Here is a 13,298-nt window from a genome sequence, read left to right on the forward strand (position 1 = left end):
CTCCACTATCTTAGCAATCAGAAGTGGAGCACAGAGACAAAGACTTCTCCTACAAAGGTATCGTGTGTCATAAAGGCCCTCTCCCAAAGGCATTTGTTCAAGAGCACTATTTTTTAGTTTACAAAGGCCATTATCCTATCTTCTGGTCACCACTGGACTCAGTCCAAATAGAGATAGTATCATGTCCTAAAACTTCATTTTCTATTTCCATGAAATATTTATAAAATTTTGAAAAGGGACACTTCTGGTCATGCCCACATTTTTAAAAATCTTAAATTTTATTGTAAAACTGAAAGTGCTTTTAGCAGTCTTGCTTAATGATATTTAAAAACTGAAGATGTCTAGAGTCATCTTTATCTTATTCTGCCAGAAGCATGTGATTAATTTGATCACATCAAAAGTGAACTTCATGCTTACAAATACAAAAAGAATAAAAGGTTTACAGAGCTCTTAACATCATTTCAATAAAATCATTCTATTTTAGTGTTAAGTAATCACAACAGGAAGCACATCAGCAAAATGAATGAAACAAAAAATTTCCAAAGTACATGATAGTTTTCAGGCTCCAAGTAGGAAACAGCAAAGTTTAGGCAATATGTAATCACTTTAAGTTTTTCCCAGAAGTCTATTCTTCCCTTTCCACACCATCCCTTCACTTTCCCACATTGAAGTCTTCCACCTCAGAAAGTTTTATCGCAGTGCTCTCTTCCTTCTCACATTGGTGATTTCCTCCTGGGTTCTGGATTGTATGAAAGGGTGAAGGCTGGAAAGTCTTCCTCTTCCTGAGCCATTCCCCTCCTGGACCTGTCCCTGACTTGTCAGACTTCAAAACTGTACTTCTGTTGCTGTCTCAGTGAGGTATTTCCTTCATTGCCTCATACTTCTGTAACCTGGAACATTTAACTAACTGTGGATTTCTTACCCTAGAAAATCCCTTCCCCAGACCTGTTCCTCTAGTTGGTAAATGGGCCTAAGCCATTCACTTTTCATTCCCCTCCTGGCTCTGCTTTTCACTTTCTGATATTCAAAACTATGTCTCTACTACATCACAATCCTGAAACTTTCAGCACCTGGAGCCGTCTCCCAATATCATATCCAAAAATGATGTGGCCTTTTCATCCTGGAATATACTCCACCAAATCTTTCCTCTCCCTCTCTTTTCCCATTGGTTAATTCCTCCTGTGGCCCCAATTCAGTGGAAGGTCTATTGGCTGGGTAGCCTTTCTTCCCCACCTAGCTCTGTAACAGTTAAAATTTAGGGGAGACTGAGGCAGGTAGAAATTAGTTTCTCTCTGCAAGGAGTATTATATTTATGAGGTTTATTGAAGATTAAGGATTAAAGAAAATACAGGATAAGGAAAACGTGCCTAGGCCAGGGAGGCCTAGACAAGACCTCACCTACATTATAGAAAGAGCCACGTCTGCCCCAAAACAGAAGTCCAAAAGAGCTCAAAAGCCTTTTGCAATCAGGTTAAATACCTTCTTGATCTCGGCCCAGGTGAGATTACATAGCATTCTGGGGAAGTGGAGCAAGGAATTGTGGGGATTGTAGTCCTGTATTCGAGTCTATTTTTTACAGCTCTAGCCCTATTAGGACTTCAAAAATCATCCCCCTCCTTCTCTGCTCCTGACTTTTTGGAGTTCAAAATCATGTTCAAGTGCTAGGTAACTTTATTTCCCCATTCCCTCACTTTTCAGCTACCTTTTATGTATTGTTTTCCTCCATTAGTGCTTCACACAGGGCATTACATGTTTTTACATGCTTTCTCCCTCCTTCCCTTCCCTTCCCATCTTTCTATTTTAAATGATGATCAAACATGAGATTGCATGCCACCTCTCACAAAATATGCAGGTAAATGATACTGACATGTAGAAAATCACCAAGGCTAAAAAAAAAATTCAAACTGATATAAACATGGATCTTCTTTATTGTCTCATTATTTTAATATGAAAATTGCATGAATTACATCAAGAACTTGAAAATAAATAAAATACAATATTCTTTAAAATGTTTGTTATTCATATAAAGAATATTTATATACATTTTCCTTAATGGGTCTTTAGCTTAGAAAATGACATATAAATAGAAGGTAACAATACCTTGAAAATTCATTAAACAAATTCATCTCTTGTTGCCTTATCAAGGCTATGAAAATTATTCATGCAGCTATTTTAAAAACAGAGAATAACTCTAAAAAATAAGAATTTGCAATTGTTAATAAGTTAAAGGAACCCAATCAATTCTGTGGAGTCAATATTTGTTTTGGAGAAATGTTTCAAAACAAATATCACAAGGGAAAAAAATGGAAAATTGGTTTCCAATGATATCAAGTACTTTTAGCAATCATACAACAAAGTTTCTTAATATAAAAGAACATGAGTGATATCTTCAGTTCCGAAAATAAGGTCTCTACCAAAATGAAATGGAAGAAAATAGGAATGGAGCAATTTCAGAGAGAGCAAATAAACAAGAAAACATACATTAGGCATGTTATGAGAATCAAAAAGGAAACAAAATAAATGTCTGAATTAAAAATGAAGGGGTATATTGCCTAGTAGTAATTGCATAGTTGTTGCAAATTCAGAGGTTTTATTTGTCTGTGTGTGTGTGTGTGAGGTGGGGGAGGAGGGAAGGGGAAAGGAGGAGGAGAGAGAGGTGAGAAAGACAGAGAGAATGAAAAATAGACAGTGACAGAGGCCATATTTATTTTAAATGGGACCATATTGTTGTAGGTACTTCATACAATGAGTAACAGGCAAACTATAGCAATCCAATTACATATGATGTGAAAAGGTATCATATGAGTTGTATTAGATGTTATCTTAATTGTTTTAAAATTTTGATTTACTAAACTTCCGGCATTAGAATTTATCTTGAACAGAAAATGAGTTTTATTATCATAAATAATTTTTCCAATCTATAAGATTTAGTTAGCTAATTAATGGTTGAGTACATATATTCTAAGTAAACATAATGTTACATAAGTATTATACTTTATCTTATTAAAAATCTATTATAACTATAATACTTAAATTTAAAAAATACTTTTCTTCTTAGATTCCTGAACTTTTGTAATGTTAGTAACAATTTTTACATATATGTTTTACATTTTAAATAGAGGCATTTGTTCATTTATATTAAACTATATGCACATATGGAAGTTGCATTGTATACATTTTTTTAAAAAGATAACAAAGAATTTTTTAAAAAGAGAGAAAATCATAGAACAAGTGTACTTTCTGAGTTTTCTTACTCCATGGAAATGCTTCTCATTTTTTCAGCTAATTCTTTTCTAACTTCTGTGTGCTTTGCTAAATTTTCAACCTCATGTGGCAGGTTAATATCCCATACAGACAAACAAGACTCCATTTCTGGAATGAAAAAACAAAACAAAATAAAACATGTCTTAATAGGAAACACAGAAAGATGTTGTGTATTATTTATTTGCTATATTTTATCTAATTTTAGGCAGCATAACATCTATGACATCAGAGTGATATAAGATCAAAACCTTTCTCTGGCATTTACTAGCTCTGTGACTAGAACAAGTCTAACTTCCTTGAATCTTAAACAATTGTCTCTGATTTGGGCTATAGTTCCAAATTGCTCTCTAGAATGACTGAATCAATTCCCAACTTTCTGAACAGTGCATTCATGTCTCAAGTTTACCAATTCTCTCCAAGTTTTGTCATTTTTTTTTCTGATATAATAGCCAATCAGTGGGGTGGTACCTTAAAATTGTTTTAATTTGCATTTCTCTTATTAATAATGATTTTGAACACTTTTTTGCATGATTATAGAGAACTTTAATTACTTTGTCTGAGAATCGCCTGTTCATATCCTTTGACTATTTATCATTTGGGGAATGGTTTGTATCTTTATATATTTGATTCATTTATATATTTGGGAAATGAGGCCTTTATTAGAAATACTTAAAGAATTTACATCAATAAAAAATGCTGTGTATTACTTTTCATCCTATTTCCCCCTATTTAGTTTTGGATCACCACTTCCCCAAATTTGTCCTCTTTTCTATCAGTCCCACCCCTTTTTATTATTCCCTTTCCCTCCTACTTGCCAATATGGTAAGATAGTTTTCTATGCCCTATTAATTGTGAATGCCCTTCTCTTTTTGAGCCAATTCTGATGAGAGTAATGTTCAAGTATTCCTTTCCCCAACTCCCCCATCTTCTTCTCCACTGTAAAAGTCTCTTTTATGTGAGATAATTTACCCCATTCTATTCTTCCCTTTCCCCTCCTCCCAATGCATTCCTTTTTTCATGCCTTAATTTCATTAAAAAATCATCCTATCATATTCAATGCCTGCCCCTCCGTCTATGTATATTCCTTCAAACTCCCCTATTAATGGTAAAGTTCCTAGAAATTACAAGAATCACTTCCCCATATATATATATATATATATATATATATATATATATATATATACACACTTTGACCTTATTGAGTGACTTCTAAATTCTTTCCTATTTACATACTTATGATTCACTTGTATTTGAGAGTCAAATTTTCTATTCATCTCTAGTCTTCTTATCAGGAATGTTTGCAAGTCTTCTATTTCACTGAATACTTGTTTTTTGTTTTTTTTTTTTTTTCCACTGAAGGATTATGCTCAGTTTTGCTGGGTAAGTGATTCTGGGTTGAAGTTCTAGCCCCTTTGCCCTCTGGAATATTCCATGCCCTCCAGTCTTTTAATGCAGAAAATGCTAAATTTCATGTTATACTGACTTTGGTTCCGCAATATTTGAATTGTTCTTTTTGGCTGCTTACAATATTTTCTCTTTGACCTGTGAGTTCCAGAATTTGATTATGATATTCCAGGAGTTATTCTTTTGGAATCTCTTTCAGGAGGTGATGAGTAGATTCTTTCAATTTCTATTTTGACCTCTGGTTCTAGCATATAAGGGAAGTTTTCCTAGATAATTTCTTGAAAGATAAAGTCAAAGCTCTTTTTCTGATCATGGCTTTAAGGTAGTCCAATAATTCTTAGATTATTTCTTCTGGATTTATTTTCCAGATCTGTTTTTTTTCCAATGAGATATTTCACATCCCCCCACCCCAACTTTTCATTCTCTTGACTTTGATTGCTTTTTTTGATTTCTCATGGAGTCATTAGCTTTCACTTGCCCAATTCTAATTTTTAAGATATGACTTTCTTGAGTGAACTTTTATACCTCCTGTTCCATTATGTCAATTATACTTTGTAAAGAGTTATTTTTACAAATTTTTCCTCAGTGAATTTATATACCTCTTATTCTACATGGCCAATTCTGCCTTTTAAGTTCTCTTCATTGCATTTTTGTGCCTCTTTTACCAGTTTGCCTCTTCTGTTTTTTAAAGTTTTAATTTCTTCAGTATTTTTTTTGTCTCCTTGACCAAGCAGTTGACTATTTTTTCTTGATTTTTCTATATTACTTTTTCCCCAATTTCTCTTCTTCTGTTCTTATTGATTTTAAGTTTTTTTTCAAGTTCCTCCATTAATTCTTTTTTGGTCTTGAGAGCAATTCATATTTTTCTAAGAGGCTTTGGATGTAATAGTATTGCCTTTGCTGTCTTCTGAGCTTGTGTTTTGATCTTACCTGTCACTCAAATAACTTTTTTTCTTGGGTTTCTTTTTTATTGTTTGCCCATTTCCCAGTTTTTTATTTTCTTTTAACTTAAAAAAAACTATTAAAGTTGTGTGAACTAAAGTAACTGTGGTGAAGGAAGCATTGTTCCAAGTTTCAAATTCTTTGTATAGCTGCTTTCTGTAGGGATAGAATTATAAAGGGTTGAACTTTGGATAGGAGTGAAGGTAAGATTGGAAGTTGCTTTCAAAAGAGCTAATACAACTTAGGCCAGAGATGGGTGCAGAAGATTCTGGAATGTAGAGAGCTAGAGGAAATGTGTGGTAGAAGGGATCTGCCACTTCCTGTCCAAAAGCTAGGAGAGGAAGAAGCCTGCTCTCTGCTGAGCTTTTCAATCCAAACCTGTTTTGTGGAAGAAGGGAACCCTTTCATTTACTCTTGGAGGTACCTTTTCCATGGAAGAACCCATCTAAAGAAGATCTCTCTATTTCTGCTATTTCCACCAACCCTGACTGAGCAAAAGTTTATCTAAAGACCATTGGTGTGGGGGTCTGAGGTATCTATCTCAAGGTCGGGTCTAGCTCAGGGTAAACTCAGTCAATTTTAGTTCATCCTTAGTCAACTTGGAATAACCTTGGACAACAGCTAAACCAACAAGGGAGGATTTCAGTGTCAGGTAGAATAGAGAAGTTTGGGTTATCTAGCCAGAACAGAGGGCTAGTAGGGAGCCTCAAGATCTTGAAGACTCCATCTCATGATAGACAAAGGGGGAAGATTGGAGTATTAAAACTTAGAAATTAGGGCATCCTCTTTTCTAAATCCTCCCTCAACCTGGTTAATCAATAAATCAGTTACTTTTATACTAATTAGTCCTGAAGATGTGTGTGAGTGATCTGGCCCTGTGGGTAAGGCTTACTCTGCCTTACTTCTCTAAAGGGAACTGTGATACTTACAAACAACCCATTAAGTATCAAACCCAGTTCCTAGGGTGGATAATAACATCCATCTACCTCAGTTGTACCTACATTACTTCACTTCAGAGCTGGCTCTGGGGAATCTGCTTGCAGTTCTGCCAGAGTGGTCTGATTTAAGGAGAGTTGTGTTTAGTTCACTCCCAGCCTGTTTTCTTTTACCCCTTCTAACTGTGACCTTCTTCCCTTGTGGTCTCAAGCACTGGTGTGGGCTGGTGTTCCTCCTTACCCTGAAGCCTCACCCCAGGGCTGCTGCCTGGATCTGGGTATGGGCAATGATACCAGAGCCAGCAAAGGGATCCCTGAAATCTCCTTTTTAGTGGCTGTCTCGCCCCACTCTTATAGCTATGGCTGAGAGTTCTGGAATCCTTTGCTGCTGCTTCAGTTGTGCCCAGGACCCACTGGCAGTGCTGCTTTGTGTCCCATCTCCGTCCTGGTGCACTAGATGTTTCATGAAAGCCTTCTAAGTTGTTTTGGGCTGAAACATTACTTCACCTCATCTTTTTGTGGGCTATAGTGCCTTCTGTCTGATGGGAATAGAAGACAAGATCAAATAGTTTGGATTGAAGGTCTTCTGCCTTCTAGTGTCCCTTGTCTGAACACTCTAGGTACTCAAATGCCCTTGCACTAGGCTGCTGAGAATTCAACACAACATTACAAATGAGGTCTGAAATATATTAATATATGATATATTGATATACAAATACCAACACAAGATAACATTCAAGATTATATTCACTTCACAGGTGCAATTTAAATATATAGATATATTTGACATATAATATTAACAAACACACAGTTTTTGTCCCAGGGGAAAGATTTTCTAGTTACAGTTCTGAATAGAGGACTTAGTTTTCTTTTGGACCTTACCTTTTTGGTGCTGAGTACTTTCACTATTTTTTTGGCAGTACCCCAAAACCAGTATGACATTTTTTAGGCTCCCTTTATACAAAAGAAAACAAGAAATTAAATGCCTGCTAAAATCATTCCCGTGAATTAAATAAGAGATATAATCTGTTTACATAGAGCAGAAAGCACATTTTTAGACAGAGATTCCTTGGGTGCAAATGTATGATTCCAGTTTTTAAGTATAACTTTTGCAGAGACAATTGTGGTTTTTGTCTGAATAAATGTCATAGACAAAAAAATGCCAAAGAGGAAAAATATAATTGGAAAAAAACTTATTACTATTACCTGAAAATAAATTAATTGTTTAATTGATTAAATTAAATTAAAATATATGTGTTACTGAAAAGTTGATTATAAAATGAAAAATGATGCAAGCAAAGTGATTCTGAGCAAATTATTAAAACTCTGAGAGTTTGTTTCCTTATATTAAAATAAGTATTAGGCTTGCTTTGCCTTGTGTCACAGACAATGGCACCTGGGTGTAGTGAATAAAGAGCTGGTCTGGAAGACAGGAAGGTCAGGGTTCAGGCTTGCCCTCTGACTGATACTAGCTATGGGACCTAGGGCGAAGATGCTAATGCCATTTCTGGGGGGTGTTTCCTTACCTGGGAGTTCCCTATACCAATGAAATTATAAATTTAGTCTCAATTCCTCTCTCAGATATTTTGTGAGAAAGGTGTAGAGTATGGTAGAAAAAGATCCAGAATTATGGGTATGACTCTCAGCTCTTACACTGTTTATGACCATGAGCAAGTCACTTATGCCTCAGTTTACATTTGCAAAATTAGTATAGTGCTTGCATTGCCTAATTCACAGGTTCATTGTGAGGAAAATGCTTTGTCAACCAGAAAGTATAATATGACTGAAAAATTATTATGGCATATAAGAAAGTTCTTTGGAATCTTTGAAATAGTCATATACAAACATGAAGAATTATGAACACATAGCACTTTCTAATTTATAAGGCTTTTTCTCACCCAATGAAGCTGTTAGTATAAACATAATTTACAAATAGTGCAAATTAAATATGCAAAAGGTAAAGTCAAAACTGTGACGTGACTAATCTAATGTCACCCAGAAAAGTCACTTCTGTTCAGGTTGCTGGAATCTAGCTCTTCTGAGTCAAAGTCCAATGCTGTGGAAATGTTTTCCATGATGGAAAAGAACACTGGACTTAGCGTCAAAAGATGCACTTAATAAATTTTTGCTTAATTATGGTCCTAAGAAAATAGATGAATATGTAGAGGTTTATTTTTGCAAAGAAGTTAAACTACAAATCAGAATATTCTCCTTTTTAGCTTTTGCTAACAGAAAACTTAAGAGGCAAATTTGTAAATCAATATAATATTACATTCACCTCAAATATATGCCAATAGCTACTCTTTGTTCTGGTGGGACCTTTTGTCTCTTTTGAACCTACTTACCCTATTTTTACATTATGCTTAATTTTCAAACATATTGATTAAATACAGAAAATAACCTTTAATTATTTTGCGTCTTAGGGTAAAAGTGAAAGGAATTCAACTTACCTAATTGGACTGTCATCATTGCTCTGATAGAATCACAAAAGTTCTGAATTATGTGTATGATGCGGTGTGTGGAAAGATCAACCAGTAAAATGTGACCTCCTCCTGTACCAATCCAGAGGGCAGTATTTTTTTGCAGGCAGAGGGTTTTTACTCTTCCAGAATAAATCATTTTATATTTTGATTCCTTGTTTACTAGTACCATACGCTCTCTGAAAACATGAAAAAAAGTTTTATCAGTAGGTTAAACATTGCATTTTATATACCTAAATCATGTAAACTTTTTAAAGGTTTCTAAACTATCTTATATAAATGCAGTCTACCAAAAAAGTAATAGGTTTCAGTAAGTGGGCAGGAATTATTTAACAAAAAATAAGAGGAAACTTCAAAATAAGTAAGATGGAGTTGGGATTTACTGGAATTAAGGAACATAAATCAATTCTAATGTGGAAGTGTGTCCAATAATTGGGAAAATGAAAACTTCATAGTTTGGAAAGCCCTCCACAAAGGCTTAAAAAAATATTTTCCATGACCATTTAGATATCTGATTGTAAAGAAATCAACAGGAACCTTTTAAATTCTGACATCAACCAATGTAAAATCAGTTTCATCATAAAGGTAAATAAGGAAATGAAAGAAAAGTTAGAATAATTTAACCTAATATTTTCAAATAGAAGATACAGAAACCCTAGGACTTCTGTATATACTATCTTTCATATCTTCCAGGAAAGAAGTGATGACTAAGAAGGAAAAAAATTTAAAGTGATAGGAAACAATAGAACCTCATCATGAAATTACTCAATATTTCACAAATTTGGCTATTTCATAACTACAATCCCACAAAGTATGTTTATTGTAAATGCCTATTATAAAGTGGTTACTCAATAACAATATGTGACACCAACAGGTAAAAGAATTTTCCCTTATGGGTGTGAAATCCAGGTATATGACTAAAATAATATTTAGGTTCAAAAGGTTCAAGAATATGAACATTCTCTTTAATCTTGTCTATATAAAATGTCAACTATATGACATCGCAATGAGCTTCCAAAGGACATTTATTCTTAAAGACATGAATTTTTTTAAAATGGAAAATTACTTTAAAAACTGCACACAGTCTATGAGTACACAAAGTTTCTCTGTCTTCTTGTCCCACACTTCAACAAAATGACTGTTTTTCTTAGCCACATAGATAGCTTTGTCCACCACGATTGAAATGATGTTGGAATCACTGAAGGTTGCATAAGAAAACCTATGACAAAACAAGAGTCTATTGTTATTTGTTTCCTCCTATATTTAAGTTTAAAAGAGAATTTTCTTTATGGATTAAAAACATTAAATAAGTCCTTGAACCATTTTAAGTATTTATCATTTTGGAAAGAACTAAAGATTAAATTCAACAGAACTCAAATCAGTTAGGTTGTAGGTTAATCAACAAGTTCTTTTTTTAGAAGCTATGTGCCAGACACTGATAAGAACTGGGGAAACAAAACCCATTCCTGTCCTCAAGGCATGTTCATCCTTATGGATTCCAGAGTTAAGAACACTTTCCTTTAGACACTTCAAACTGGACATCTGATAGACTTTTCAAAATCAACGTTTCAATTATTATCAAGGGCACCACTGTTCTCCCAATCACCCAGTTTGGTAATTTTTGATTCATCAATCTTATAGGTCTAATCAGGTCTAGATTTTGTCTTTTCAACCATCCCATCTTTTGAACACTTTCCCCTTCTCTCTATTTACATAGATGCCATGATTTTTGGTGCCACCCATATTATTGCAAAAGCCTTTTAATTGGTTTCTCTGTCTCAATCTTTCCCTATTCCAACCCAACCCCCACACAACTGCTAAAAGGTCTTTCTAAAGTCTATTCAATGTCAACCTTTCCCTTAATATAGACTCCAATGGCTCCCTGTAATCTCTAGTATCAAATAGAAATTCCTGCTTGGTATTCAAAGTCCTTTAAAACCAATACCAGTATTCCTTCTCAATATTTCCAGATTTTTATACCTTAATCTTCCCCACCCCTCCCCCCAACACACACACTCTTAGATCCAGTGATATTGGCTTCCTTGTCTTTCCATAAATAAGAACAACCCATCCTTCAGCTCTGGAAATTTTCTCTAGCTGTCCCCTATATTTGGAATGTTCTTCTTCCTCATCTGCCCTTGCTGGCTTCTCTAAAGTTTCCAACTAAAATCCCATTTTTAGTAGGAAGCTTTCCTCAATCCTCTTAATTATAATGTTGTCCTTTGTTTAATTAGTTCCTATTTTTCCTATTTATAAAGAGGTTTCAAAGAAATGGGAAGAACAGATTATCTTAGTGATCTCTTGAGGAACTTGTATGGGGGGCTATGAAGCAACAGTAAGAACCAAACATGGAAAAACAGATTGGCTTAAGATTGGAAAAAGAGTAATTAATACAAAGCTATATGTTGTCACTTTATTCATTTAACTTATATATGGAATACCTCATACAAAATGTTAGACTGGACAAATCAAAAATTGGAATTAAGGTTACCAGGAGAAATATCAACTATTCCAGATAGGCAGATAATACAATTCTGATGGCAGAAAGTGAAGAAGAATTAGGAAGTGTCATGAGAGAAGAGTGAAAAAGGAGAATGTAAAAGCTGGCTTAAAGCTTAACATTATGGAAAAAAATATAATATTTGGGCAACTTACTTTATCACTTTCTGGCAAACAGAAGGAGAAGAAATGGAAACAATGTCTGATTTAGTATTCTTGGGCTAAGAGATCATTGTAGACAGCAGTCTGAATGAAAGGACGCTTTCTGATTAGTCTACCTAAAGATCTGCTATCTGGAGGTTTTTACTACATTTGACATAATCTCTATTGGAGTTAATTGACACCATGATCCTGGCGAAGCTTGGCAAGAATGCCAGGGGGTGCACTGGTCTAATGACATTTCAATAATAATTAGTCCTTTAAAATTTATTATTATTTGCATTGTGCCCCAACCTTTATGGGAGTAATTACCGTATTCAACACAGAGGAGTTTTATATGCTTGCCTTTACATGCTGCCCAACAATTGGTCTACAAAGAGTAGAAGGATATATAATCAAGAAAGGAAAAGTGCTGGCAGCCAAAAAACAAACAAACAAACAACAACACCCCACATAACATTAGGGGTTACTGATAAGCCAAGTCTTAGTGACAAAGGGCACACACAAAAAAACCCAGAATTTTTTAAAAAAGAAAAGAACTAAGAACCATGAGTTTTTCTATGAAGGAGGTTACCTATAAGACAAGCAGAATAGTACAAAGCTTTTGCACATAGTAGGCAGGACCTCAATAAAAATTAATTGATGATGATGATGAAGATGATGAAGATGAAGCACTAATTAACTAATAACCATTAGAAGGAGTAAACCAGGGAAAGAATACAGGTTTTTCAGCTGACAGCAGATACTTTCAAAACTCTGAGCCAAAATAATTTAAAGGATCCTTTGGCCAAGGCTATAGAAAATAGTTAAACTCTGAAATCTCGTACGGAGTGTACCACCAAAGGTTTATTATTCTAAAGAAGATAAGTAAGTAAGATAAGTAAGACTATAATAACAAAGAGTGCTTTTACACATGGTAAATACTCTAAAATTATTATTAGATGAATGAATGAACCTACACAAATTCTAAAGTTAAAATACAACTTACCAGCTGAAGTAAGAGGAAGAAAATATCAATTTAGGTTTAGTTTTATGTTTTTATTCTTTTCCCCTTCCTCCTTAGTAGCTTCCTATTCTGCTTTTGCTCCTGTATTTCCAATACCTTTCATACAGTAGACAATCAACCATGTTTGTTAAATCGAAGTGAACTGTTTCAACAATCAGTAGCTAGAGTTTTAATCACTGGAGATACTTGATATGGCCATCTAATGACTGCTATGACAAACTGAAAACTACAAACAGAAGGTCTCATGGGGTGATTGTTTAGAAGATTCAACGTATTCTATTAATAATTAACATCACAGAAATATTGGAAGTTAGGCTATTCTGCTTTCAATATATCAAAGGCTTTGATTTTTGTCTTATTTAAATTTCCTGTGATTCATAATGCTACATATTTATAACTAGGAGTTTTAGATTTAACCATGGTCACAAAATTACAAAATATCAAAACCAAGATTTGAACCCCAGCATTCTATCTTCAGGTCTAGCAAACTATGCACAGTACTACCATGCCTCTCATCTTCACTATTTTAAATAATTAGTAGTAGAATTATAATCAGCATGACTAACATAATTAAAAAGAACAGAACATCAGGAAATTAGTAAATTTGTG

The 13,298-nt window shown here is 34.3% G+C and overlaps 1 protein-coding gene across 1 annotated transcript in view; it reads right to left on the reverse strand.

The window, feature by feature from the left end:
* Positions 1-1,910: 1,910 nt before the first annotated feature.
* Positions 1,911-13,298, reverse strand: part of LRRK2 (leucine rich repeat kinase 2) — a 186,857-nt gene continuing 175,469 nt past the window's right edge. The window contains exons 48-51 of the mRNA XM_007503896.3: positions 10,092-10,244; positions 8,996-9,204; positions 7,428-7,499; positions 1,911-3,372 (exon numbers count right to left, since the gene is read on the reverse strand). Of these exons, the coding sequence (XP_007503958.2) occupies positions 3,251-3,372; positions 7,428-7,499; positions 8,996-9,204; positions 10,092-10,244 (556 nt within the window). The 3' untranslated portion in view covers positions 1,911-3,250. The remainder of the gene's footprint in view (positions 3,373-7,427; positions 7,500-8,995; positions 9,205-10,091; positions 10,245-13,298) is intronic.

This window comes from Monodelphis domestica, chromosome 5 (genome assembly GCF_027887165.1).
Source record: "Monodelphis domestica isolate mMonDom1 chromosome 5, mMonDom1.pri, whole genome shotgun sequence".
In the NCBI taxonomy this organism is placed as follows: Eukaryota; Metazoa; Chordata; class Mammalia; order Didelphimorphia; family Didelphidae; genus Monodelphis; species Monodelphis domestica.